Here is a 26,423-nt window from a genome sequence, read left to right as displayed (position 1 = left end):
TAGTAACGAAGTGGCTGTGGCTTGGGAAGGGTAAAATGTCAGAATGGGAGAGAGGGGCCACTGAGGATGAATGGAAGACTTATTAAGCATGGTGAAGGATCCTCTGGAAGGGTCTTGACCCTTTCTGTTAAGTGACACAGATGTTGTTTTCTCTTTTCATTAGGATATGGACCGTTTGATGTTGACCTTCGGGGACATTCCACATCATACCCCAGTGCTTTTGGCTTGGGCTCTCCTCCGTCACACCCTGAATCCAGAAGAGACAAGCAGTGTTGTCCGGAAGATAGGTGGCACAGCCATCCAACTGAACGTATTTCAGTATTTGACCCGACTACTCCGCTCACTGGCCAGTGGGGGAAATGATGTGAGGCTCGGGCTATTGGTGTTTGAGCATGAGAGTGGTCAAAGAGCGGGGCAGAAGCTCATTAATTAGTCATGATAATAATAATAGTAGTTGTCAAGGACATGGATAATGAAAATAGTTTTGTAACTAACCTTTATAGAGCATTTACTGTGACAGACGTGCTCGGCACTTTCTGTACAATATCTTGTTCCATCCTTAAAATACTTCTGTGCACTAGGGCTTATCATCCTATTTTACACATTAGGAAATTGAGACTGAGGGAGATGGAATTTGCCCACAGAAACAATAAACTGGCAGTAAATGGTGGATACAGTTTCAACTATGTCTGACTCTTTGCCAGTATTTTATGCTGCGCCACTTAGTATCTCTTAGAAGATAGCTTTGGTCATAATGACTGGAGAAATCTTTTGGGGGGGCTATTCATTCAACTGTACAGGATGAATTAGAAATTCTCTTGAGTCTTGTGTTGGGACTTAATTTGAGTGACACACTTTAATCAGCTTGTTTTGACATGCCTAAAGGAAACCTCAGCCAACTTGTTGGCACTGGTTGATTCATCTCGGTGACAGTTCAGGCAGCTGCATCATTCATACCAGCACATAGAGACTCTATCCTTTTTGTAGGCTGGAGGTGGTTTTCTTCCCCACAAAAACTTTGATCATTTGGAAAATGGTTCCTTTTTGATGTTATTCTTGACTATGTTGTAATATTTATGGTTCCTCCTTTCTCTTTTCTCCCTTTGTCTTCCTGATCTTGGGACTCAATTAAGAATTATGAAGCCTCAGGTTCTCTTCCCATTTGTTTACAGAGACTATATTAATGTGATGGGATTGAGCTGAGTCTAGAAAAGAGTGGTGTTACTCAGAGTTACCCACTGACTCCTTTGTCATTACAGTGTACCACTAGCACCGCGTGCATGTGTGTCTATGGACTCCTTTCTTTTGTTCTGACCTCGCTGGAGCTGCACACACTGGGCAATCAGCAGGTCAGTGTCTGGCTTTCATGAGACTGTCTACACTGCCCCTCTTTGCAATCATCTTCCTAAGATACCCCTTTGAAGCTGATATAACACAGACCCATTTACTTCAAGTATGATTTGTTTATTGTTGTTTTCTGCTTATTATATTATAAAAATGATGCATATTAATGATTAAAAAATTAGGAAGTGCTGATAAAAAGAAAAAACTATAATCCCACCTTGCAGGATAACATATGTTAACATTTTGATGTGTTCCCTTCCAAATATAAGAATATAATAATTCTCTCGGGCTTCCCTAGTGGCGCAGTGGTTGAGAGTCAGCCTGCTGATGCAGGGGACATGGGTTCGTGCCCCGGTCCAGGAAGACCCCACATGCTGTGGAGCGGCTGGGCCCGTGAGCCATGGCCGCTGAGCCTGCGCGTCCGGAGTCTGTGCTCCACAACGGGAGAAGCCACAACAGTGAGAGGCCCGTGTACCGCAAAAAAAAAAAAAAAAAAAAAAAAAAAAATTCTCTAGAAATGGAATCACAATGTATATACTGTTTTGTAACCTATTTTTTTTACTCTGTAGTGCATCTGTCCCAAACAGCTGTGGATGCTAATTAATATTCTTGTGCAATATTTTTTTAAAATGAAATATTTCAAAGTTATTCCAAAGGAGACAAAAATTGTCTAATGATCCCATCACCAGCTTCCAAATTATCAATGCACAGCTCATCTTATTCATTTCTGCCCCTTTCCTCCTTGGTTATTTCGAAGCAAATCCCAGACATCATTTTAGTAAAATTTCACAACCATTATCTTATCTAAACAAAAAATCTTCAAATAATCAAGGCAGGGTTCAAATTTCTAATTATAAATGTCATAAGTTTATCATAAGTTTCTATCAGGATCTAAATAAATAGATATGTACATTATTGGTTGATAAGTCTGTCAAATTTCTTTTAGTCTATAGTTGTGCTGTCCACTATGGTAACCACAAGACACATCATTGTCCAGATCCATTAGTTCCTTAGGAGTTACGAAATGGCACTATTCTGACTCTATCTTTCCTCTTTTGTTTACTGGTTGGAACATTGCTATAAAAAAGAAATTTGTTTTACCATATATACAAATATCAAATCATTATCTTGTGCACCTGAAACTAATATAATGTTATCTTTCAATTATTTCTCAATTAAAAAAAAGAAATTCTCTCTCGTTAACTATTTGATACTCTGGTATAGAGTACTATACCTGCTTCTTTTCCTATATTTACCACTTTTCCCTAGCATCCTTAGTAGCATTCCAAGTTGGCTACTGAGGTTTTTTAATTTTTTACATGGCATTGTGAACTCATGGATTTAAACATATTAGCTGTGTTTTAATTCATTGCAGTCATCATTCTTTTTTCATTTTTTGTTTGTTTGTTGTTTTTCTGCAGTTAGTATTCTTAGGCTCAGGTTGCCCCATCTTTGGCCAGTAAGAGCTTTTTCAGATTAGCTTCTGAATCTGTTTGACATTTCCCTTACACATTTTGATAGCTCTGTTGCTTTCTGATATGACAAAATCTTGCAGGATTATCTTAGAAGATTCTTGCCCCAGACTTGGAATCTGCCATTTCTCCAAGGAGCCCTGGTTCCTTTCAGTGGGAAATGATATTTGAGGAGTTCTTTATAACTAAGTCATTTTATTCATTTATGATGAGTGACTTATTTTGGAAATTGAAGAAATTGATTAAATTGATGAAAATGAATATTTCATATCATTGGAGAGAAAAGAAATTGGTGTTAATTGAAAGACTCAATTTCCAAAGCTCTAGGAGCATAGAACAAGCGTTGCATCCTTTGCCAAAATTCTGGTCACATTTGGACCCTACTATATGCCTGGAAGATTGGTGTTAACATTTTGGGGTTACAGGTATCCTAGTACTTGGAATTTTTTCAATAAATCATTTCATAAGCGTTCACTGGATTCCCAGTGTGTGCCAAACTCTGTGCCAGGTGCTGGGGATGAAAAATTTAAAAAGGTGTTATTCTTGACCTCTAGGAGCACAGTTTAGCTGAATCTAGTAGTACCTCACATTTACATGGCATTTTAAACTTTACAGTTCATTTTCTCGTACATTATCTCATTTAATCCTTATGACAACACTGTGAAGCAAATAATAGTTTCACCATTTTAGAATTTGAAGTTCAGAAAGGTTAATTTGCCTAACATCATACAACAGATTAAGGTAACATCCCTTACTTTTTTTTTTTTTTTTTTTTTTTGCGGTACACGGGCCTCTCACTGTTGTGGCCTCTCCCGTTGTGGAGCACAGGCTCCGGACGCGCAGGCTCAGCGGCCGTGGCTCACGGGCCCAGCCGCTCCGCCGCATGTGGAATCTTTCCGGACCGGGGCACGAACCCGTGTCTCAGCCAGAACCCAGACTCTCAGCCACTGCGCCACCAGGGAAGCCCCTCCCTTACTTTTTAATCCCAGAATTCTTTCTGACATACTATATGGAGGTATTATTCATGTTTTTATTTTAACAGAATACAGTTAAAAAAAGATGGCCTGGTTCAACTAGGGAAAATAAGCATTTTCTTTTTCCCTCCCCAACAGGATGTAATCGACACAGCATGTGAAGTCCTGGCAGACCCTTCTCTTCCAGAACTGTTCTGGGGAACAGTAAGTATGTCAGAGGGAGCCATGCTATGGTATTCTCTGTAGTGTATTAAACACTTACTTTGTGATAGGTCTTACACTAAGCTTTTAAGTCTTATTTTCTCATATAATCTATACAAAAATCTATGGATTGGGTAGTATTATTATCATCACCATTTTGCGTGTGAGGAAATGTGATGCTCGGAGATGTGAAGTGATTTGCCCAAGCTAGTCACAGCTAGACAGTCAGGATCAAGATCTAGTTCTGTCTGACTTGAGTCCCTAGTCCACATTATCAACCAGTGTGTTCTCTCTCCTGCCCATCAAGTCTTTTTTTACATTGAGAGTCTCGGGCACCAGTAGTGCTATAACTCCTGAATGTACCACTGGGCGATTATAATTGTGTCTTAAGAAATTTCAGAATATTGTAACAGGTTTAGAGTAAGAATATGGCTTTGGAGAGAACAGTTTCTCACCAGTACTTAGTCTTACCATTGACGGCCTCAAGCCTCAAGGTCCAGCTGATGAATAAATCTGTTTTCCCTTAAACTGTGGCCTGCCTGATTTGCCTGTATATCTTATCCTCTTTTTCCTGAGATGCTATCCAGTCTTACAGAATCAGTGTTCCAGGGAGAAGCCGGTGGGAAACAAAATTCAGATTGAGGATTTGTTGCTCGTGTGTGTGGTGCTATCTGCTGACACGTTGTGGGTGCTTTTCACGTTAGTGGAAACAGGTCATGCACAGGCGAATGGTGTTTTCCTATGGAGAGGACGGCAGAGGTCACTGGAGGCAGCCACAGTCTCTCCTCAGGTCCTGACTCAATCAGTTGTTGATAACCGTTTTCAGTGGAAACGTGGAAGTCTTAAATTATTAGAGAGGAATAGTGTCTGCCTAAAGGGAAGGATTAATTTTACCTTCCTTATGATTGCTGGGCAGTTCAGAGATGTGTTAATCCGTGGATAATGTGAAGGTCAGTGACTTCTACCCTTCCATCATAGGAGCCAACCTCTGGTCTTGGGATCATTCTGGACAGTGTATGTGGAATGTTTCCCCATCTCCTCTCCCCACTCCTGCAATTGCTACAAGCCCTCGTATCAGGGAAGTCTACTGCCAAGAAGGTAGGTTATTCAGTTAGATGCCTAAATAGAGTAGGAGATGTTTTTTAGGAATCCTTCTTGCTTTCCACATTGAAATTTCATTGCCATGGCAAGAATTAGTCTGAGGTTGAATGAAAAATGTCAAAGATAGTGCATCAGTTCTATAAAATTAAATTTAAATCTTTTTATTAAGTACCTATTGTAGATATTGTGGGAGTGAGACAAAATGTGAAGTCCCTTAGTATCTAGATGGAAGAGAGTAAGGGGTCTAAGAAATAAGTAATAAAGCCAGGTGGTATGTAACTAATGTCATCTGAGTGGTAAAGACCATACTGTTCGGGAGAGGGAACTCTGTGTGGAGTGAGGAGGGCCTTGACTTGGGTGTTAAAGAATAATAAGGATTTGACAAGGAGTGCAGAGGCAAGTCTAAGGAGAGTCACAGGGATGGGTTTGTAAGAAGCTTGAGAGTCAGCACAGTCTGGCTGACCACACAGTCTGGCTAAAAGAGCAGAAAAGTAGATGGGAAAGACCCCTTAAATGTCCCCCTGGTAAATGTGTGGCTGAGTTTTTTTTTTCTGTGTGTTGGCAGGTGTATAGTTTCTTGGATAAGATGTCTTTCTACAATGAACTTTATAAGCACAAGCCCCATGATGTGATCTCCCATGAAGATGGAACTCTCTGGCGGAGGCAAACACCCAAACTCCTTTACCCTCTTGGTAAGATAGGCAGACGCTGGTTCAGTTGTCTCTTTTCCATGGCCTCTGTGTGGACCTTACTGCTGTTTTAATATTTCACATGCGTGCCTTTAAAGCAGGTCCTTCTCCTCTCCACTGTGCTTGTTGATTTGCTGATAAATTATTAGTTAGTTTCTCACTTTTTTCCATCTTTAGATTGTTTTACTTCAAAAATAATGCATGTTCATTATAACAAGGGAAACAATGCAGGGATACATTTTAAAAAGCTAATCTCTCTTTAGACCTGTCTCCATCAGATGATTAACATTAAGAGTCTGGTGTGTGTCCTTTTGCACATTTCTGTGTTCTCTCACAAATTCATTCTGCAAACTGATTTTATTACCTGTGGATCTGACTCATTTTTTTTAGTAACTATGTAATTATTCTTGATGTCCCATAATTTTTTATCTTTTCCCTTCCAGAGGACATTTAGGCTGTGTCAGGTTTTTGCCACTATAAAACAATGCTGCTTTGGGGACAAATACCTTTATATACTAGTGCTTTTATTTTTAGTATATAGAATCCCCAAAGTGGGATTGTGGGTAAAAGGGTATATACAATAAAAATTTTAAATGCATGTCCACTGACAGATGAAATGGATTTTTTAAAATGTGGTATATATAGGTGAGACATCAAGTCTTCCTAAGAGCCAAAATGTGGAATATTATTCAGCCTGAAAGAGAACAGGAATTCTGACACATGCTGTAACACAGGTGAACCTTGAAGGCATGATGCTAAATGAAATAAGACAGTCCCAAAAGAACAAACACTGTTCCACTCATATGAGGTACTTAGAGTAGTCAGATTTACAGAGACGGAAAGTAGAATGGTGGTCACAGGGGCTGAGGGATGGGGTAATGGAGAGTTATTGGTTAATGGGTTTAGAATTTCAGTCTTGCAAGATGAAAACAGTTCTTTGGGTGGATGGTAGTGATGGTTGCATAACCATGTGAATGTACTTAACGCCACTGGACTGAACACTTAAAAATGGTTAAAATGGTATATTTTATGTATTCTTTACCACAATTAAAAAAAATAATAAAAAGTTTTGAATGGTAATGTCAGATTAAGTTGTAGAAAAATGTTGTAGCAATTTCCTTTCCTACTGGCAGTGTCTAAGAGTAACAGCCTTACTGTCCTAATCTCGGCATCATTACCGACTTACCCAGTCACCCAGGCACCTACTGTCCCATAAGGTGTTCTTCCAATAGTCATCATTTGAGTGGAGAACCACTCTGCACTCAGCTGTTTTTCAGACACATGGAAAGAGTCACTTCCCCAATGACAAGAGAGGAGTTTTGTTTTTCTTTTTAATGGAAAAAGCTGTAGTAGCAGTGTTGGATACTAGGAAGAGAAACTATGCATCTCTGTGTGATTAAATATTGCTGTCTGTTATAGGAGTCACCTCTTCCTATTAGACTAATTTCTCTCTCTCCCTTCCTTAGGGGGTCAGACCAACCTTCGCATACCTCAAGGCACTGTGGGCCAAGTAATGTTGGACGATAGGGCCTACCTGGTACGCTGGGAATACTCTTATAGCAGCTGGACCCTCTTCACCTGTGAGATTGAAATGCTGCTTCATGTTGTTTCCACTGCAGGTGAGGTCAGCTTTGGGAGACATCTCTGTGGGAAGAAAAATGGACATGCTTAGAGGATTTGGAAGATAGAGAATTTCAAGATAAGATTCAGAACCTTCCAAATTGTGATTAGCATAATTTGTTCATCTGGGTCTCACAGACTGTTCAGTGATCTTTTTTTTTTTTTTTTTAAGAAGATGTTGGGGGTAGGAGTTTATTAATTAATTTATTTTTGCTGTGTTGGGTCTTCGTTTCTGTGCGAGGGCTTTCTCTAGTTGTGGCAAGCGGGGGCCACTCCTCATCGCGGTGCGCGGGCCTCACTATCACGGCCTCTCTTGTTGCAGAGCACAGGCCCCAGACGCGCAGGCTCAGTAGTTGTGGCTCACGGGCCTAGTTGCTCCGCGGCATGTGGGATCCTCCCAGACCAGGGCTCGAACCCGTGTCCCCTGCATTAGCAGGCAGATTCTCAGCCACTGCGCCACCAGGGAAGCCCTGTTCAGTGATCTTAAAGGAATTGTTTTCATTGAGATCACAAGCTTCCTTCCCCCTCAGATGTGATTCAGCACTGCCAGCGGGTCAGACCCATCATTGATCTGGTCCATAAGGTCATCAGTACAGACCTGTCGATAGCAGACTGTCTCCTGCCCATCACGTCCCGCATCTACATGCTGCTGCAGCGGTCAGTATCTGGTAACTCCACTGGGCTAAAGTCCACACATGTTCCACTATGGACAGCCCTGGTGTGGTATCTATCCCCAGCTGAGGGCTTTCCTGTTTTCACATCCCTGCTGCCAGGAGGGATTTGGGAAGAGAAAACTGGAAAATATTTGTGATGGAACAAGTTGTATTATTCATTTTACTGAGTACAGTGCACTCTTCTCCAACCAGGTTAACAACCGTGATCTCCCGGCCTGTGGATGTCATTGCTTCTTGTGTCAATTGCTTGACCGTTCTGGCTGCCCGGAACCCAGCAAAGGTGAGACACCAGGTCTTCCTAACAGCTGAAAAATGTCACGCTTGGTGTATACCTGAAGACACATGGACATTTGACTCTTCTTTTCCCTTCTCAGGTCTGGACTGATCTTCGTCACACAGGCTTTTTACCTTTCGTGGCCCACCAGGTCTCCAACATGAGTCAGATGATTAGGTGAGCCAGGTCTTAGGGATTAGAGTATAGTCCCTGGGAGTACCGTATACATTTCAGATCTAAGCTAGCTTTGTTAGTTTTAAAGATGCTTCTCTGCCCGTTTGCTCCTTGTCTGTTCAGCCCTCTCACCAGAAATGAGTGAGGGCAAGGCAAAAGAGGTGATGGGACTTGGGGCACAGAGGCTGCTTTCCTCTTAGGCCAGCACTGATGGTTCACAGTCTTCAAAGCCTGAGAGAGAGAGACAGAGAGAGAAAGAGGTATTTCTCATTCACTTTAGGTACGTGGGAGTTAACTTTCCAGTCTAGAGAGTCCAGAGGTTTCTGGATCCAGAGGCTCAACTTCCCCTTTTCAAGCCATAGTCACTCTGTACTTTTCCTTGATTCATGGCCACTCGAGCTTGCCTGGTAGACCAGTTATTAATACACAGGCTCCATCTTACTACCTGAACATTCTCTCCTTGCTTTCTTTTGCTTACAAGACGAGGATGTTTTCCTCATGTTTATTTGATTTTTCACTTTCAAGGTTGTATATCAATAAAGTCTTTAATGCTTACCCTGGGTATTAAATAGCCTAGATTTGATTAATTCCTTTGCAGAGCTTGCCTATTTTATGCTCAAGCCATCTAAATAATAAGATTATTATTATGTGATTATAATTTTTTGAAACCTTTTTTTCCCTCTGCCTCTCTGTCTTTTCCCAGTGCCGAGGGGATGAATGCTGGAGGGTATGGAAACCTCTTGATGAATAGTGAACAGCCCCAGGGCGAGTATGGAGTCACTGTTGCCTTTCTGCGCTTGATCACCACTCTTGTCAAGGTAAAATCTAATCAGATAGAAGCATCTGAAATAGTTTCCCTGCCCCCAGCTACTGTAGTCATTTTGTTTGCAGCTAGACCAGTTGTCCTGAGGTTATGGTGATGACAGTTTCTGTGTATTGAGTATTTATTGTGTGTCAGATTCTATAGTAGATGCTTTATCTGTGTTAACTTATTTAATACTCAGAGGCTGTATGGTATAATGCAGCAACTCTCAAGCTATTTTGGCAGAGCCCAGGGTAATATGTACACATTACATCATATCCCAGGATACACATTGTATGCTTACTTCTAAAGCGGAGTTTCACATAGTACTTTTACTATGCAAGATGCACTCAGATGTTTTCTTATAAGTTATCTCACAATCCACTAATGGGTCACAGCTCTCTTTGAAAAATACTTGTGTAGCATAGATTTTGGAGTCAGAATTAGGTATACATTTCAGGTTGACCACTTACTAGCTGCATGACCTTGGGCAAGTATTGAATTTCTTAGAACCTCTCTCAACTGGGATGATAAATATCTCTGCTTCATGGAGTTGTTGAGAGGGCCACACATGAAAAATGCTCAGCACACTTCCTGCCTGCAGGAGTCAGTCAATCAGTGAATGCTTAAAAAGATAGAAACAATCCTATGTAGAGGTAGGGATATAGATATTGATGTTTATATCAAGGAGCCCCATTTTTAAGATAAGGAAGCTGATGGTAACAAGTAATATTAGGACAAAGAATTTGGAGCGTCAGATCTCCTTTCTGATATCTGAGTGATGGGGTAGAGGTTGGGGGTGGTTGGTGATCATGGCAGTGAAACTGGCATTCTCCATCATCAACAGTCCTACTGTATCCTCTGTGTTTAAGATAGACCTCTCTTGGGGCTTCCCTGGTGGCGCAGTGGTTGAGAGTCCGCCTGCCAATGCAGGGGACATGGGTTCGTGCCCCGGTCCGGGAAGATCCCACATGCCGCAGAGCGGCTGGGCACGTGAGCCATGGCCGCTGTGCCTGCGTGTCCGGAGCCTGTGCTCCGCAACGGGAGAGGCCACAACAGTGAGAGGCCCGCGTACTGCAAAAAAAAAAAAAAAAAAAAAAAAAGATAGACCTCTCTTCTGCTCAGATTTAGCCTTCATCCCTCTCTTTCTTGTAGGTGCCTTTTGTGACATTGTCAAATTGTCTTTTTAGTCCCTTTCTCTGTTCTAGAGAAACCTACAACTTGGATTCAGTTGAACTAGAGTATTCTGATGTTTCTTTTTTTTTTTCCACTGATGGCCAAGGGTTGCCCAGATTTCCTTTGGACCTATGGTTTTGGAGTTAAATCTCTAGTGACAAAATGACGTACCTTTAAGTGGCATAAACCCTCACAGCATGGTTTCTTGTAGGGGCAGCTTGGTAGTACCCAGAGCCAAGGGCTGGTGCCCTGTGTCATGTTTGTGCTTAAGGAGATGCTGCCGAGTTACCACAAGTGGCGGTACAACTCCCACGGAGTGAGAGAACAGATTGGTAAGAAAAGCATGGACAGGGAAGATGGGAGGAATTGCTGGTTCCCTGGATTTTTCTCTCTTGGGATAAGGTTCATCACACAAGGCCGCGTCATCCCTCTGTCTTTTCTGGAGTCCAGGTTGCCTGATCCTGGAGCTGATTCATGCAATACTGAACCTGTGTCATGAGACAGACCTGCACAGCAGGTAGGAGGCGGGTGATTGCTAGAGCTTGGTACTCTCAGATGCTGCCAGTCCGCAAGGGAAGACACAGGCTTCTGCTGTGCAGAGCTGGCTCATTCTTCCAGAGTACTCAACTTGGTTAGGCCCAGAGCTCAGTACTCCTGGGTTCTGACTTGCTTTCCACCAGGCTGTTTCTCCTTTCTCCCTATGAAGAGAGAAGAGCAAATGAAATGGGAACAGGGTTGTTCCCAGTGAAATTGTACACACACACACACACACCTTTTTTATGACCTTTACAAAAATGCATGTTCATAGGGAAACAGGACTATTAACAAGTTAATGTGTGTCTTCTAGGTTTTTTCCTCTGCTTGTACTAACTCTGTACCTTTTATTTCCATGCCACTGCATATAGATCTGTCTTGTTTTAATGGTTCCATACATTCCATTGTATGGATTAATTATGATTCATTTCAGTAAGCATATCCATTAGTTGATGGACATTTAGATTGTTTCTCAGGGTCTATTTAAGGAAAGGAATCAGATGGCTTCCTCTGACAGCGAGAGCTGATCTGTATCACTAATGTCCAATTGTTTAGGTTTGGATAATACCCTTTCCTTCCAGTAGTAAATTTGGCAGCTCCCCGGTAACTCAGAACATGTCTGTCTTCCAGTCATACCCCCAGTCTGCAGTCTCTCTGCATCTGCAGCCTGGCCTATACGGAAGCAGGACAGACTGTGATCAATATCATGGGCATTGGCGTGGACACCATCGACATGGTGATGGCTGCTCAGCCCCGCAGGTAGGCCTCCCTTGCCACTTTCCTCCATTTATCTTTATTGTGCCTGCATGTTGTAAGAACTTCAGCGTAAGAAAGACAACCTTGTTCTTCCTAGGGCAGAGCCTTTGTATAACCTAGTGGCTGCTCTGTAGACTGGCACATAGCAAAGGGAGTTGATTGCTCCTCCTCTCTCCTAGTTTGGACTGGGGCCTCTAAGAGAAGCTGTTGAACTCTGGGATTATTGTTGGAATCTAACTCATGAGAGCACATATATTGTGAACGAAGTCATATTGTCTGAATCAACTTTGGTTTCCATTTGGCACCCTAGCGATGGGGCAGAGGGCCAGGGGCAGGGCCAGCTGCTGATCAAGACGGTGAAACTGGCCTTCTCCGTCACCAACAACGCCATTCGGCTGAAACCTCCTTCTAATGTGGTGTCCCCCCTGGAACAGGCTCTCACGCAGCATGGTATGTCATTGTCTTCTACTCAGCAGCACTTCTGCCCATAAGTACGTACTTCAGGCTGTGTTGTTAGAGGTCAACAATATTTTCTGATGAACTCTTTGAGGAAATTTGGGAGTGATCACCAGTTCCCATCCTGGACTTAGAAATAAGAAGACTGTATCATACTTCATCTCTGCCTCCTGTTGATGACAGGATAATAGTAAAGAACACATGTTCAAAGTTAGACTGTCTAGGTTCAAATTCTGACTTCAACCAGCTTTGACCTTGGGCATGTAATTAAACAACTCTGCTTCAGATTTCTTGTCTATGAAGTGGGGATAACAGCAGTATCTACCTTATGAGATTATAATGAAGATTAAATTACTACTTGTAAAACCTGGTATCTGTTTAGTATTGACTGTTATTATTCTTTGACCTTAAACTACTCATTTAATCTCTTTGGGACCCAGTTTCCTCATTTTCAAGTAGGCGTTTGGGTAACATCTACGACCTTTTTCGAGCTGTATCATTTTGGGATTTTTAGCATTTCAGTGCCATGCTTTAATGTGATGGCATTTTAATGTGACACTTTAATGTGGTTAGGTTTTCCTAACCTATTTGTTAAAAGGCTGTTTTCTTAAAAATGTATCTTTTTCTGCTCTTTTTTTTTTTTTGATTTATTTAATCTATTTCTTTTTTTATTTTTGGCTGCGTTGGGTCTTCGTGCGGTGCACGGGCTTCTCACTGAGGTGGCTTCTCTTGTTGCAGAGCGTGGGCTCTAGGCGTGTGGACTTCAGTAGTTGTGGCTCGTGGGCTTCAGTAGTTGTGGCTCACAGGCTATAGAGCACAGGCTCAGTAGTTGTGACACACAGGCTTAGTTGCTCTGCAGCATGTGGGATCTTCCTGGACCAGGGCTCGAACGTGTGTCCCCTGCATTGGCAGGCGGATTCTTAACCACTGCGCCACCAGGGAAGTCCCTCTTTTTCTGCTCTTAATGAATTGGATTGAGCTCTTTACCCCCAGTCCTGCCTGTCCCCTTGGCTACTGAAAAAAGAGGATGATACAGACACCTAGATTTGCTCTGGCCCTCCAAGTACTTGAGAGTAAATTTCCTCACACATATGAGCCTTTTTGAACAGAAGGCTCTCTTAAGAGCTTGAATCAGGCATGCTTTGGTGTCTAAACTGTTTCCTGTACTTCTTCAGGTGCCCATGGGAACAACCTTATTGCTGTTCTTGCCAAATACATCTACCACAGACACGACCCTGCTTTGCCACGTCTTGCCATACAGCTACTGAAACGTCTGGCCACGGTAGGATCCCATCTAACGAGTCAAAGCCCCAGAAAACTGACTTTGTGCTTGAGACCACTCTTGCTTTCTCCCAAGAGAAGTAGCTAACTTGGACTTTTAAAGTGATGTAGCCATAAAGACACACACACACGCACGCAAATTGTGTTTTATGAGAGGTTTTTTTTTTCCCTGTTTATAAAAGACATACAAATTCATTTTTAAATGTTTATTTAAATGTTACAGATAAATGTAACATAGAAAGTTAAGGTACCCTATGATCTCATTCCAAGAATTCCTATGAGCAGGTTGGTACGCGTTGCTCCAGATTTCTTTTTATCTGAGCTTGTATATTAAGGGATGTTTGGTGTGAGCTTTTGTTCTTTCCAAAAGCAGAATTCCACGATACATACTGTCTTGTGTCTAGCTTTCTTCACTTAACACGATATCCTGCAGTCTTGCCGTGTGGGCACATTTGGAGCTACTTCATTCTCTAATGCTTGCACAGCATGCCATAGAATGGATGCATCCTAATTTATTTGGGCTATTTTCTGTCTTAGTGTTAAACAGTGCTGTAGTGAACATTCTTATCCATAGAACTCTGTAAACTTTTGTCTACAGTTCTTAAAAATTAGATAGAGGGCTTCCCTGGTGGCACAGTGGTTGGGAGTCCGCCTGCTGATGCAAGGGACACGGGTTCGTGCCCTGGTCCGGGAAGATCCCATATGCCATGGAGCGGCTGGGCCCGTGAGCCATGGCCGCTGGGCCTGCACGTCCGGAGCCTGTGCTCCGCAATGGGAGAGGCCACGGCAGTGGGAGGCCCGCGTACCACAAAAAAAAAAAAAAAAATTAGATAGATATCAATGGACATATTAATTTTTATTGGAAATTTTGAAATTATCCTCCAAAAAGGATTGTAACAGTTTATGCTCCTAAAGCCCAAGTCTTGTATTCTCGCCACAGTGGCTTCATCAGTTTTTTAATCTTTGCTAATCTAATAGACAAATCAATATCTTTTTTTTTTAACTTTGCATTTATTTAACCATGAGAGAGGTTATGCATCTTTTTATGTTGATTACTATTTCTTCTGGGAATTGTTGGGCATCTTTTGCTGTAGTTTGGAATGATGTCTCTTTTGACCCAGAGCTATCCATCTGAATGTTTCCCTTTCTGGCATTTTCCGAGAGTTGTTTAGCACCTTTCTTCAGGAGTCTGTTGAGGTTTCTCTGGAGGTAGAGCTCTAAGCCTGTGTGTCCTGGTCTCCACCAGGTGGCCCCAATGTCAGTATATGCCTGCCTGGGCAATGATGCGGCTGCCATCCGCGATGCCTTCCTGACCCGACTGCGGAGCAAGATTGAGGACATGCGCATCAAAGTCATGATTCTGGAATTCCTCACAGTTGCCGTAGAGACGCAGCCAGGCCTCATTGAACTGTTTCTGAATCTGGAGGTGAAGGATGGCAGTGATGGCTCCAAGGTGAGCCTGCACCCGGGATGAAGCTGGGACACGGCTCCCTGGGGGGTGGGTGCTGGACTCTGCGGGTCCAGTTGATGGCAGAAGCTGTGGGGCTGAATTCTCGCCTGCCCCTCTTGCAGGAATTCAGCCTTGGGGTATGGAGCTGTCTCCATGTGGTGCTGGAGCTGATTGATTCCCAGCAGCAGGATCGCTACTGGTGCCCGCCGCTGCTGCACCGTGCAGCCATTGCCTTTCTGCATGCCCTGTGGCAGGACCGTCGGGACAGTGCCATGCTGGTCCTCAGAACCAAGTGAGTCTGTCTCCAGGAGTTACTTAACCTCCAGAGCTCATGTCCTTGTCTGTAAGATGGGGTAACAGTCATTCTGAGAGATTTGTTGTGACAGGTCCCTGGGCACATGCATAAAAGTGCTTAATGCCTGGGTCGGTGTGTGGGAGTTTATTCTCTTTTTAAAGCTGCCACCAGCAGGCGTAACCTTTACTCTGATGTGTTTACCTTAAGAGTTTCCACCTTTTGCATTTCTGCCTTCTGCCAACCCCCCAAAACCATTGTTCTTGAGAAACGGTAGATTCAGATGAGAATGACTCACTCAAGCCATTGGACTGAATGGAGCACGCTCTTCTCTTGGAGCCTGTTTTGTCCATGGAACCCTTGATGTTTATGTAGGAGCAAGCGGCCCACGCAGCAGATGTTAGGGTTGTGGGAGCGATAAAATGTGGAGAAGTAACCACCAAGGGGAGGTGGAGAGAGGAGAAGGGACCGGGTAAGAGAACATGTGATTGCCAACACGTATTTTCTTTTTAGACCCAAGTTCTGGGAGAATTTAACCAGTCCACTGTTTGGAACCCTTTCTCCTCCCTCAGAAACATCCGAGGTGAGCAGTGGTGGAGGGAGGGACAGTGACTGAAAGTCCCTGGGAGTCAAGGCTGGGCTGTGAGACTGAGCTGTGGAAAGTGACTCCTCCCCTAATTAAACAACCAGAATGTTTTCTTCACTAGAAACTTCTCTCTCAGAGAAGTGCTTGCCTCCTCTTCCTTTGCTGTCTTGCTCTGGGAAGTGGCATGCCCTGCTCTGTGTTGCTGGCTCTGTGGTCTCCGCTCACTTGGAGACACCGTGGACCTGATGCTTCTGCTCTTACTAGTTAGATGCCCACTCACATTCGACAGGGAATGTGCTTTCTCGTTTTCTAGTGTCGGGTCCCTGCTCTGTTGCCTTGTGGGAGGGCGGGGCACCAGGGGAGAGGTTCTCATGATTCTCTGCTCTCCTCCTCCACAGCCCAGCATCCTGGAAACCTGTGCCCTAATCATGAAGATAATTTGCTTGGAGATATACTATGTAGTTAAGTGAGTCCTTTCCCCTTTTGAGATTTTAATTAGATGTTTCTGGCGGGGGGACCATGGTAGTCTACGGCTGAGGGCACGGCTGTATGAGCCAAGGCAGAGGAGAGAGCTGGTTTGGAGCCATTTATGGAGGGCCACTGGTCTGTGTCCTCCCTGGCCAGTCCATTGATGGCACTTATGATTGTCAGAGTTATTGTGAAGCAAACTCTGTGTGCTCGGGATTTTATGGAGGAGGAATCCTAGAAAAGGCCTCAGCCTAACCCATTATGTTGAGCAAGAAGTGTGAACCGCACACATCGGAGCTGATGGGGAGCTGTCTGCTTTTAAGCCCACGTGAGGTGGTTTTCTCTGCCTCAGCAACGGTCTGTGCCCATCACATTCCCATCTGCTTTTAAAACCTAACTGTAGGTTTTGTTTTTCTCGGCACCATAGGGGCTCACTAGACCAGTCTTTAAAAGATACACTCGAGAAATTTTCCAGCGAGAAACGCTTTGCCTACTGGTCAGGGTATGTCAAGTCCTTGGCATGTCACACGGCTGACACAGAGGGCAGCAGCTGCACCTCCCTGGTAGAGTATCAGATGCTCGTCTCCGCCTGGAGGATGTTCCTCATCATCGCCACCAGTCACGTAAGAACCTCCTGGGGTGCGGTTTTCACTTTGGTATCTTAGCAATGATATGCTGGGATGCCTAGCAGATACAGCCCCTTGGGATAAAGAATGAATCAGGATTTTTCTCTGAGAGCTAAAGTGTAACAGGTTCTGTGCCAAATATGGGGTGTTTGAGGGCTTTGGGGCAAACAAAAGACCCTTAAAGAAAGTGCACAGAAGTCATTTAAAATCCCTTCAGACATTCATAAAACCCTCCTATAGCCACCTTTGGGGCCCTGGATAGGTCCGGGGGCTCCCTTCGTTCATCCACCTCTCGTGCACGTGGATCGTTGGCCTTCTCACACTGTGTGCCCTGTGGACGCTAAGTACATATTTGTTGACTAGTCAGCAGGTAGCTGTAACAGCTGCAGCAGCACCCTCTCTAGGGAACAGTTGGTTTTCCTTGGTTCTAGAAACGGCATTTCCTGGTCTTCTTAGAAAAAGAACAGAGGCCATTGTCTCTGCAATGTGTGTCTACAGAGCATTGGTTTTTAGAGAGAGAGTTAACGTTTGGGAAGAATTTGCATTTTTCCTTGGCGCGCGCGTGTGTGTGTGTGTGTGTGTGTATGCGCGCGTGCGCGCGCGCGCTTTGACAACGCCATGCTGTGGAGTAAGGACTTGATATTGACCTATTTTGCCTTAGGGAATCCACATTACTGTCTTGATTTCATTACTAACTTCAGCTTAATAGATGCCCTTTGTTCTAGGCACACTCTTACATCTTCCATGACTTGTTCCCTAGTGCCAGACTGCCCACAGCCTTGGAGCTTGGCTATGGCAGAGTGGTTTTGGACCCCTGAGACTGTAGACACACTAAAAGGCTCAACCATCTTGGGGGAATGATTGATTCCCCAGGCAGTAATTTGTGTGTCACCCGCCTTTTAGGTCCTACCTGGGTAGCAGTTCTTGAATTGCAGCTCTGAAAATCCCACCATCCTCTTTTCCCCTAGGAAACCTATCTGGTTTAGTCCAGGATATTGATTATTCATTCATTTAATGGATAGTAAAGGAATGCTTACTGTGTGCCAGGCACCGGGATGCAGCAGTGAATAAGGCAAATACGGTCTTTGATCTCATGGAAGGTGGCCCATGAGAGAGGTAAATTGTGAACAAATTTACAAAGAAATATAGTTTGGGATTGTGGTAGTTCACTAGGAAGGAAATAACTAAGATGCTGTGGTAGGGGTTCCCTGGTGGTGCAGTGGTTAAGAATCTGCCTGCCAATGCAGGGGACACAGGTTCGAGCCCCGGTCCAGGAAGATCCCACATGCTGCAGAGCAACTAAGCCCGTGCGCCAACTACTGAGACTGCACTCTAGAGCCCACGAGCCACAACTCCTGAAGCCCACGTGCCTAGAGCCCGTGCTCTGCATCAAGAGAAGCCACCTCAATGAGGAACCTGCACACCGCAACAAAGAGTAGCCCCCGCTCACCACAACTAGAGAAAAAAGCTTGTGTGCAGCAATGAAGACCCAACACAGACAAAAATAAATAAATAAATAAAAATTTAAATATATATATATATATATATATATAAAAGATGCTATGGTAGCGACTGCTAAAGGAGGATAGGAGTGGTCGGGAGGCTCTCTCTGAGGAGGTGCTGTCCACACTGAGGCCTGAGTGTGTGAGGAACCTTCCAGAGGGTGCTCTAGGCAGTCAGAGTCACAGATGCAGGGGTCCAGAAGTGGGAAGAGCTCGGCCGGTTCACGGAGGAGGAAGGAGGCCTGTAGGGCTGGAGTAGAGTGAGCACAACGGGGATGATACCAAAATCAGGTGGACCAGATCCTAAGGGGCTCCCAGGCCTTGTAGAGCAGTTTGTGTTTCTAGATGGGTTCCACTGGGAAGCCTTGAAGGGTCTGAGCAGAGGAAGGATGTCATCAGGGGGAGGAGGTGAACCTGGGCTTGGTTCTGACCATGGCTAAGGTGGACAAAGAAACAGCAGGGCCCTCAAGCCCCATTTTAAACAGGCAGTCGGTGACTAATTACCTGACAGAGGACCCCACCTTTCTTGGCTTTTATTTTTTTTTATTTTATTATTTATTTATTTATTTATTTATTTTTTGCGGTACGCAGGCCTCTCACTGTTATGGCCTCTCCCATTGTGGAGCACAGGCTCCGGATGCGCAGGCTCAGTGACCATGGCTCACGGGCCCAGCCGCTCCACGGCACGTGGGATCTTCCCAGACCGGGGCACGAACCTGCGTCCCCTGCATCGGCAGGCGGACTCTCTACCACTGTGCCACCAAGGAAGCCCCTTTCTTGGCTTTTAGAGTCTGGGAAATTTTCCTGACGTTTTTTTCCTGTTCCTTTGCAGGCGGAGATAATGCACCTGACCGACTCTGCAGTGCGTTGCCAGCTCTTTCTTGACGTGCTCGATGGGACCAAGGCGTTAGTAAGTGTGTCTGGGAGATTTCCCATTCCTCCCAGGGAGAAGGTCTCCGAGGTCAAATAGCTGCTCACAAGCCTGCAGCCGCAAGAGTGGTCAGGTCAAAGGGCTCAAGTGGCCTGGGAGGCCCGAGGTTGCAGTGGGAGGCAGAGGCCTGCTGCCGCCGTGCCAACCCCTGGCCTCTTCCCCGTGACCCACCCGTGAGCTCGCTGCTGGGAAAGAAAGGCCTGAGGCCGAAGGTGCCTGTGGACGGAGCTCACGTCTTCCCACCTCGTCAGCTTATAGGAAGCCTGACGTTAACTGTGTGCTGTCTCCCCTCAGCTCCTAGTCCCCGCCTCCGTGAACTGCCTCCGCCTGGGCTCCATGATGTGCACTCTGCTGCTGATTCTTCTCCGGCAGTGGAAGAGGTGAGCCCTGTGCCGGGAGGGGCGGCCTGTCCCATCCTCTTTACTGACGCTTGCCTTACCCTTCCCGAAGGGGAGGAAGTGGGTGTGAAAAGGGCTGGCCTCCCCTTGTGGGGAACGGGACTCAGGCAGACACCTGATGTGAGGCTCACTGCTCCGCGGGCATCCTGAGGGGGAGCAGGGCAGTGTGTGGCCTTTCTCTGAGGTGTGTTCTCCCCACCCTCTCCTCTCCACGTTGCTTCTAGTGAGTTAGGTTCTGTGGATGAAATCCTCAGACCCTTGACGGAGATCCTGGAGGGAGTGCTGCAGGCAGACCAGCAACTCATGGAGAAGACCAAGGCCAAGGTGTTCTCAGCGTTCATCACGGTGCTGCAGATGAAGGAGATGAGAGGTGAGGGGCAGAGAGGAGCCAGTGGAGCGATCTCCCGGCCCCTGTGCCAGCCAGCCTGGACAGGGCTTCTTCCACTTCAGAGCGAGACGTTTCTCCTGCGAGGCTTGAGTTTTTGGTCTCGGAACTCTTACCTTCAGGAAAACTCTTTTTCTCCTCCTCTCCCGTGGGACAGATGCCTTGGTGAGCATGACAGCGTCCCCCCCCCATCTGCTTTGCAGTGAGCGACATCCCCCAGTACTCCCAGCTGGTGCTGAACGTCTGTGAGACCCTCCAAGAAGAGGTGATCGCACTCTTCGACCAGACCCGCCACAGTCTGGCATCAGGCAGTGCCACAGAGGACAAGGACAGCATGGAAACTGACGACTGCTCCCGGCCCCGGCACAAGGACCAGCGGGATGGGGTGAGGGGGCACCCTGTCTGTCCTTCCCACACGCATCCACACATAGGAACTGGTGCCTCCTCTGTGCCAGGCCCCGGGGGTGATCAGTGACCAAGACAGTCACAGCCTGATGCGGAAAGTTAATAAATCAGACCGTGCAGAGATGTGTCAGAATTCCATTGTGGAAAGTCCTGCAGGGGTGAAACAGGGAGAATGTGCAGCATGGAGTTCCCACATCATCTAGGGATTCAGAGAGAAAGCGCCCTTTCAGCAGTGACTTAAAGCACTGGTAGAGCCGCGCAGGCCACGGGAGCAGGGGAGCTTCGGGCAGCGAGGACAGCGTGTACTGAGCTGTGGGTGACAGTCATCTGGCCAAGATGAGGTGAGGCCTGGAGAGCCGGGGGCTAGAGGACCAGCAGCCTTGTCAGGGTCTTTGGTCCTAAGTGAAATAGGAAACGATGTAAGGATTTTAAGCAAAGGGAGAGAAGACATGAGGTTTGTACTTCAGAGAGCGTGCTGGGTGTAGTACGGAACACTTGTTCAAACACTTGTCAGGACCTATAAGTGGGTCTTGAGCTCATTTGGTTACCACCAGCATTTTTTCAATGAAGTAGAATAAAACGTAAATGAAAATATCTGTGCTTTGCAGGAGATAAGGGTAGGTTTAATGAAAACGTGAGTGTGCCTATACTGGAGCGCAGTGTAAAACGTATTATTACTTTGGGTGGCTTGTGGTCAACAGTAAGTGTGAAAAGCCACTGGGGTGAAGAATGGAGTGGAGAGGATCCAGAGAGAGTGAAGGCCCATTTAGTAGGCGACTGCAGTAGTGCAGCTAGAGGGGAGGCCACTTGGACTCCACACAGCACCGGCTCGGGTGGTGGAATTGGGAAGGAGCGCTGACACGGCTTGATGGCAGTTTGGGGTCGGGGGGAGGGCAGAGGCACAGCTGCGGGCCACGGGCGCTCGAGTCCTGTCTCAGCCGGCTCCCTCGGAGGCGGGCGTGACCGGGGGAAGTCCATCCTCTTCCTCCCCTCCTCCTCCCCCTGCACTGCCTCCTTCCCTTTCACCCATCTTCGCCGCTGGGCCCCAGCAGGTGTGTGTCCTGGGCCTGCACCTGGCCAAGGAGCTGTGTGAGGTGGACGAGGATGGCGACTCGTGGCTGCAGGTGACCCGCAGGCTCCCCCTCCTGCCGACCCTCTTCACCACCCTGGAGGTGAGCCTCCGCGTGAAGCAGAACCTGCATTTCACCGAGGCCGCGCTGCACCTGCTCCTCACCCTGGCTCGCACCCAGCAGGTAGGAGGCAAGCCCGAGGGAGCCTCTTTGCTTGTGCTGGGTGGGTTCTGACGCTGCCTGTGAGTCTCCCAGCCCAGGACCCCCACCCGCCCTTGGGTGGGGTGGCTGCAGTGACAGCTTCCATCTCATTCTGCGTCTCTCCCTCCCAGGGGGCCACAGCAGCGGCTGGGGCCGGCATCACCCAGAGCATTTGTCTGCCCCTCCTGAGTGTGTACCAGCTCAGCACCAACGGGACAGTGCAGGTGAGCGCCAGCGGCCTGCCACTGCCTCCCCCAGCCCACCTTGGTGCTTTCACTCGCCCCGGAAGTTGCTCTCCTTAGTGGCCTAGTTAGTGCACTGATGGTGCAGAATCCTCCCCGCCCCCAGACTGACCTCTAGCAAGAGAAGCTCACACAGCTAGTTAGTGCTGGACGCGGGTCTAGAACCTAGATTCCTGTAACTGCTGCCTTCGGACCCCGTCTGGCCCTGCTGGCGTCCATTCCAGGAGCTTTTCTACTCCGACCAGCCAGGCTGCCTCAGCTGCTGGGCTGCAAGGAGGCCCTGCTCTACCTGTCAGCTGGGTTCCTCGGCGCTGTCGTGATCCTGTCTGTTGTTTGTGTCTCAGACGCCCGGCACCTCTCGGAAGTCGCTGGACGCCCCCTCTTGGCCGGGTGTCTATCGCCTGTCCATGTCCCTGATGGAGCGGCTCCTCAAAACCCTGCGCTACAACTTCCTGACCGAGGCCCTGGACTTCGTGGGGGTTCACCAGGAGCGGGCCTTACAGGTGAGGGGCTGCTGGCATCCTTGGGGTCCAGGCTTGGGGTTCAGGGGCATCTGGGCTGTTCGGGGCTGAGGCTTGGCAGTTGAGCGGTGCCAGTGCTCCCGCTTCTGAGGTGCCGTAAGGACTGTGGGCTGACAGGCCGAGCAGTGTGGCTGCCCTGCTGAGGGAGGGGAACGGTCTGGGGTCTGCTCGGACAGAAACCTCTTAGTCAGAAACCGCTTCGTCCAGCCTCCTGTTAACGCTGCCACCTCAGCGTATGTGGACCCAGGACCTCTCCTCCCCGCGGGAGGGTGGGAGCAGGCGTGGCAGGCCCCTGAGTCACCCCATCCTTCCCCGTGTCCCCCCTCCCAGTGCCTCAATGCGGTGAGGACGGTGCAGAGTCTGGCGTGCCTGGAGGAGGCGGACCACACCGTGGGCTTCCTCCTGCAGCTCTCCAGCTTCAGGAAGGAGTGGCACTTCCACCTGCCTCAGCTTATGCGGGACGTCCAGGTGGGGCCTCAGACCTGCTTCTTGAAGGGCCTGGGGAAATGCTTGGAGGGGATGGGGCGGGGAGTGAATCGCAGGCCTGTTCCTGGAATGTGGGCTTTTTCTTCAGGTAACACAGGGTTTGGTTTCACATTGCTCCCTCTGGAGCTGAATTTTCCCTCCACAGGACAGGGCAGCCTCATAGGTTGAGAAGCTGGGCTCTGTGGGATCAACCTTGGTTCGCATCCCTTAGAACAGGACTTGGGAGCCAGCCGAAGAGGGGGGCAGGGAAAGAACACAGGCTCTGGAGTCGGACAGGCCTGTCATCTGCTGGTTGTGTGAGCTTGGCGAAGTTACTTCACCTCTCTAAGCCTTTTTCTTCTTCTGTAAGATGGGAAAATTATCCCCATCTTACTTATTTACTTAGGACCTCATATTGTGCCTGGCATCTAGCTGGGTCCCAGGGAAACCGTCCAGGCATCTGATGACCTACAGTTTGCAGTCGAGCTTGCTTGGTGGCTGTGAGATTTTGAGCTAGAGAACGTAGGGAGAGGCTCAGGGGCCCGAGAAGTAGTTGTTACCATAGAGACCTGCATGGTCGGTCTAGCTGGGTGGGCTGCTGCCTCGAGGCTCCCCCTCACCCCTCCCCTGGGTTTGCTGCAGGTAAACCTGGGCTACCTGTGCCAGGCCTGTACCTCCCTCCTGCACAGCCGCAAGATGCTGCAGCACTACCTGCAGGTAACTGAGCCCTTGTTCGCCGCGGCTGCCTGGACCACCTCACCCCTGGCTTCCGTGGGCTCCAGCCATCTCTTGTCTCCCCCCCAGAACAAAAACGGGGAGGGCATCCCCTCGGCTGTCGCCCCCCGAGCTCAGCGGCCACCCACAGCTGCCCCCTCCTGCTCCTCCAAGCAGCCCACTCCCGACACAGAGGCCTCGGAGCAGCGGGCCTTGCACACCGTCCAGTACGGGCTCCTCAAGATCCTCAGCAGGACCCTGGCGGCCCTGCGCCACTTCACCCCCGACGTGTGCCAGATCCTGCTGGATCAGGTACCAGCCACACTGTGCCACCAGCCTCCAGTGGAGCCGTGAAGGCTCTGCTGTGCCCTGCTCTGCACCGAGAGCTGCTTGGGTCCTGTGGGGCCCTACATCGCTCTCGTCTTGCCTTGCCTTGCAGTCCCTGGACCTTGCTGAATACGACTTCCTGTTTGCCCTGAGCTTCACCACTCCCACCTTTGACTCCGAAGTGGCCCCCTCTTTTGGGACCCTTCTGGCCACAGTGAATGTGGCCCTAAACATGCTTGGAGAGGTAAATTGGCCCCTCAACCCAAGTCTTCCCGGTTTTCCTAACCATGACCTTGGGCACGTTTATCTAGCCTTCCCTTCATAAAGTGAGTGTGATAGAGCCGACCTGTAAGGATTAGCGTGAGACTTAAATGGATAACTGATAGAATAGCTTAGTGTAGGCCCTGCAGAATGGAAGCTCTCAATGAGTTGGAGCTGTTACTGTTACCTTATTTTTTTAACCCCCGTTTCTTTTTCTCCAGCTGGACAAGAAAAAGGAGCCTCTCACCCAGGCAGTGGGGCTCAGCACACAAGCGGAAGGGACCAGAACACTGAAGTAAGAAAGCCCTCCTGGGATTTGGTTTGGGGTTGGGGCCGTCTTGGGCTGGCTCTGCTCTTGGCTCCGTGGCCCACCACACACTGCCAGCTCCGCCCTCTCTGCAGCAGCGCCCAAACCTGCCCTTCTCCAGGTCCCTCCTGATGTTTACCATGGAGAACTGCTTCTACCTGCTCATCTCCCAGGCAGTGCGTTACCTTAGGGACCCGGCTGTACACCCCCGGGACAAGCAGCGGATGAAGCAGGAGCTCAGCTCAGAGCTGGTAGGATGGGGGTAGGGGGCCCTGCCTGGTGGGGAGGGGCCCCAGGAGGTCCCAGTCCCCCACTTCCCACGGCCAGCCCTGAGGGTGGGGACGCGGGGCCTCATCAGGTGCTTTCTCTCTCGCAGAGCACTCTGCTTTCCAGCCTCTCACGCTACTTCCGCCGGGGAGCCCCCAGCTCCCCTGCTGCTGGCATCCTTCCCTCGCCTCAGGGCAAGTCCACCTCTCTCTCCAAGGTCAGCCCTGAGAGTCAGGAGCCTCTGATCCAGCTAGTGCAGGCCTTTGTCCGGCACGTGCAAAGATAGGGCCTCGGGCCCGCCACCCGCCTTCCACTCTCCACCAGCCTGCATGGCAGCCCTGGGCAGCAGGGGTGTTGCTGAGGGGCCTGTCTGGGGCTGAGAGCAGCTCCTGTCACCTCCCCAGAGTAGCCACGACTCCAGCCACCGGCCCCCAGCGCCCAGCATTATTTTTGTAATAGATCAAGAGGTCAACAGCGGGGAGCCACGAGTCTGCTGCGCTCAGTCTCATGTTCAGAATTCCCCCAAGAGGCGTATTCCTTTCCTTCAAGCATTCCCCACAGCACTTGACCCTGGCCCCGGGGAGAGATGGGGGAGCCAGTGTCACGTGCAACCAGGAGAGGCTGTACGCACGGGTTTGAGAATCTGTTTTCCACGCTCTGTTCTTGCAGTTTTGGGTAATATTGTGGTCTATTTATACAAATATTAAAATACTGTTTATACACAACTGTGTGGGGTGTACCTTCAAAGCCCAAGGACTAGCCAGCTCTGAGCATCGAACCGCCTCCCTCGGCCGAGGGCCCAGAGTGGAGTGGAGGTTTGGGGAAGGCGCGATAGCCACCACTGACCTAACGAACGTTCCTCCGTTCACGTCTCGGCGTTGGGGGTGCTGGGTGGGCGCTCAGATTCTGCCTCCTTGGCCCCCGCCCAGGTCTTGTCCCCGACCCCTACCACGCGCCTCCACTTACAGCTGGCTGAGCTCACCACCGGGTAGAGCCTTCCTTGAAGCTCCGCTCCTATTTATAGCTCTGTGCCTCCCCCTCCCTTCAGAAGGCCCAGAAGTGGGGCCCACCAGCCTCTAGCCTCCTTGGGACCTAATCAGAGTTCTGGGCCCGGCTACAAGCCTTAATCTAAAACTGGCTTGTAGCCCAGAGCTACCACTTGAAGTTTCTGGAACCAGACCGACCTGGGCTAGAGTCCCTGCGTGGCCACTTGCCAGTTACGGAACTTTGCGGAGGTGACTTTCTGATTTCTTCTTCCCTCATCTGCGAGGACGACACAAGAATACACGTGAACGTGCTTGGCTCAATGCTGGGCCCCTGGGAAGCACTGTCAGCTGTCAATTACTCAAGCTTAAACTATCATGCAAATTTTACAGTCCACTCGTCTGCCCGATTTTAGGCAAGTTTTTCTTAGGAATAAAACATCTATTATGCAGCTTCATGGGACTTCCCTGGTGGTCCAGTGGTTAGGACCCTG

General features: G+C 48.1%; 1 protein-coding gene across 1 annotated transcript in view; it reads left to right on the top strand.

Moving 5' to 3' along the window:
- The window catches only part of NUP188 (nucleoporin 188), a 46,600-nt gene extending 20,929 nt beyond the window's left edge, over window positions 1-25,671 (top strand). The window contains exons 11-44 of the mRNA XM_060102156.1: window positions 164-364; window positions 1,260-1,349; window positions 3,929-3,994; window positions 4,970-5,089; window positions 5,658-5,784; window positions 7,248-7,400; window positions 7,932-8,058; window positions 8,268-8,355; window positions 8,450-8,526; window positions 9,227-9,341; window positions 10,713-10,833; window positions 10,952-11,018; window positions 11,666-11,794; window positions 12,102-12,241; window positions 13,423-13,529; window positions 14,775-14,981; window positions 15,101-15,270; window positions 15,784-15,853; window positions 16,255-16,322; window positions 16,752-16,947; window positions 19,285-19,362; window positions 19,678-19,763; window positions 20,006-20,151; window positions 20,370-20,551; window positions 21,624-21,824; window positions 21,974-22,066; window positions 22,429-22,587; window positions 22,936-23,073; window positions 23,713-23,787; window positions 23,875-24,096; window positions 24,224-24,355; window positions 24,594-24,667; window positions 24,801-24,930; window positions 25,056-25,671. Of these exons, the coding sequence (XP_059958139.1) occupies window positions 164-364; window positions 1,260-1,349; window positions 3,929-3,994; window positions 4,970-5,089; window positions 5,658-5,784; window positions 7,248-7,400; window positions 7,932-8,058; window positions 8,268-8,355; window positions 8,450-8,526; window positions 9,227-9,341; window positions 10,713-10,833; window positions 10,952-11,018; window positions 11,666-11,794; window positions 12,102-12,241; window positions 13,423-13,529; window positions 14,775-14,981; window positions 15,101-15,270; window positions 15,784-15,853; window positions 16,255-16,322; window positions 16,752-16,947; window positions 19,285-19,362; window positions 19,678-19,763; window positions 20,006-20,151; window positions 20,370-20,551; window positions 21,624-21,824; window positions 21,974-22,066; window positions 22,429-22,587; window positions 22,936-23,073; window positions 23,713-23,787; window positions 23,875-24,096; window positions 24,224-24,355; window positions 24,594-24,667; window positions 24,801-24,930; window positions 25,056-25,232 (4,332 nt within the window). The 3' untranslated portion in view covers window positions 25,233-25,671. The remainder of the gene's footprint in view (window positions 1-163; window positions 365-1,259; window positions 1,350-3,928; window positions 3,995-4,969; window positions 5,090-5,657; window positions 5,785-7,247; window positions 7,401-7,931; window positions 8,059-8,267; window positions 8,356-8,449; window positions 8,527-9,226; window positions 9,342-10,712; window positions 10,834-10,951; window positions 11,019-11,665; window positions 11,795-12,101; window positions 12,242-13,422; window positions 13,530-14,774; window positions 14,982-15,100; window positions 15,271-15,783; window positions 15,854-16,254; window positions 16,323-16,751; window positions 16,948-19,284; window positions 19,363-19,677; window positions 19,764-20,005; window positions 20,152-20,369; window positions 20,552-21,623; window positions 21,825-21,973; window positions 22,067-22,428; window positions 22,588-22,935; window positions 23,074-23,712; window positions 23,788-23,874; window positions 24,097-24,223; window positions 24,356-24,593; window positions 24,668-24,800; window positions 24,931-25,055) is intronic.
- Window positions 25,672-26,423: the final 752 nt, after the last annotated feature.

This window comes from Mesoplodon densirostris, chromosome 6 (genome assembly GCF_025265405.1).
Source record: "Mesoplodon densirostris isolate mMesDen1 chromosome 6, mMesDen1 primary haplotype, whole genome shotgun sequence".
Classification (NCBI taxonomy): Eukaryota; Metazoa; Chordata; class Mammalia; order Artiodactyla; family Ziphiidae; genus Mesoplodon; species Mesoplodon densirostris.
The sequence above is the reverse complement of the archived record's forward strand: the minus strand, read 5'-3'. Positions and strand labels throughout refer to the sequence as shown.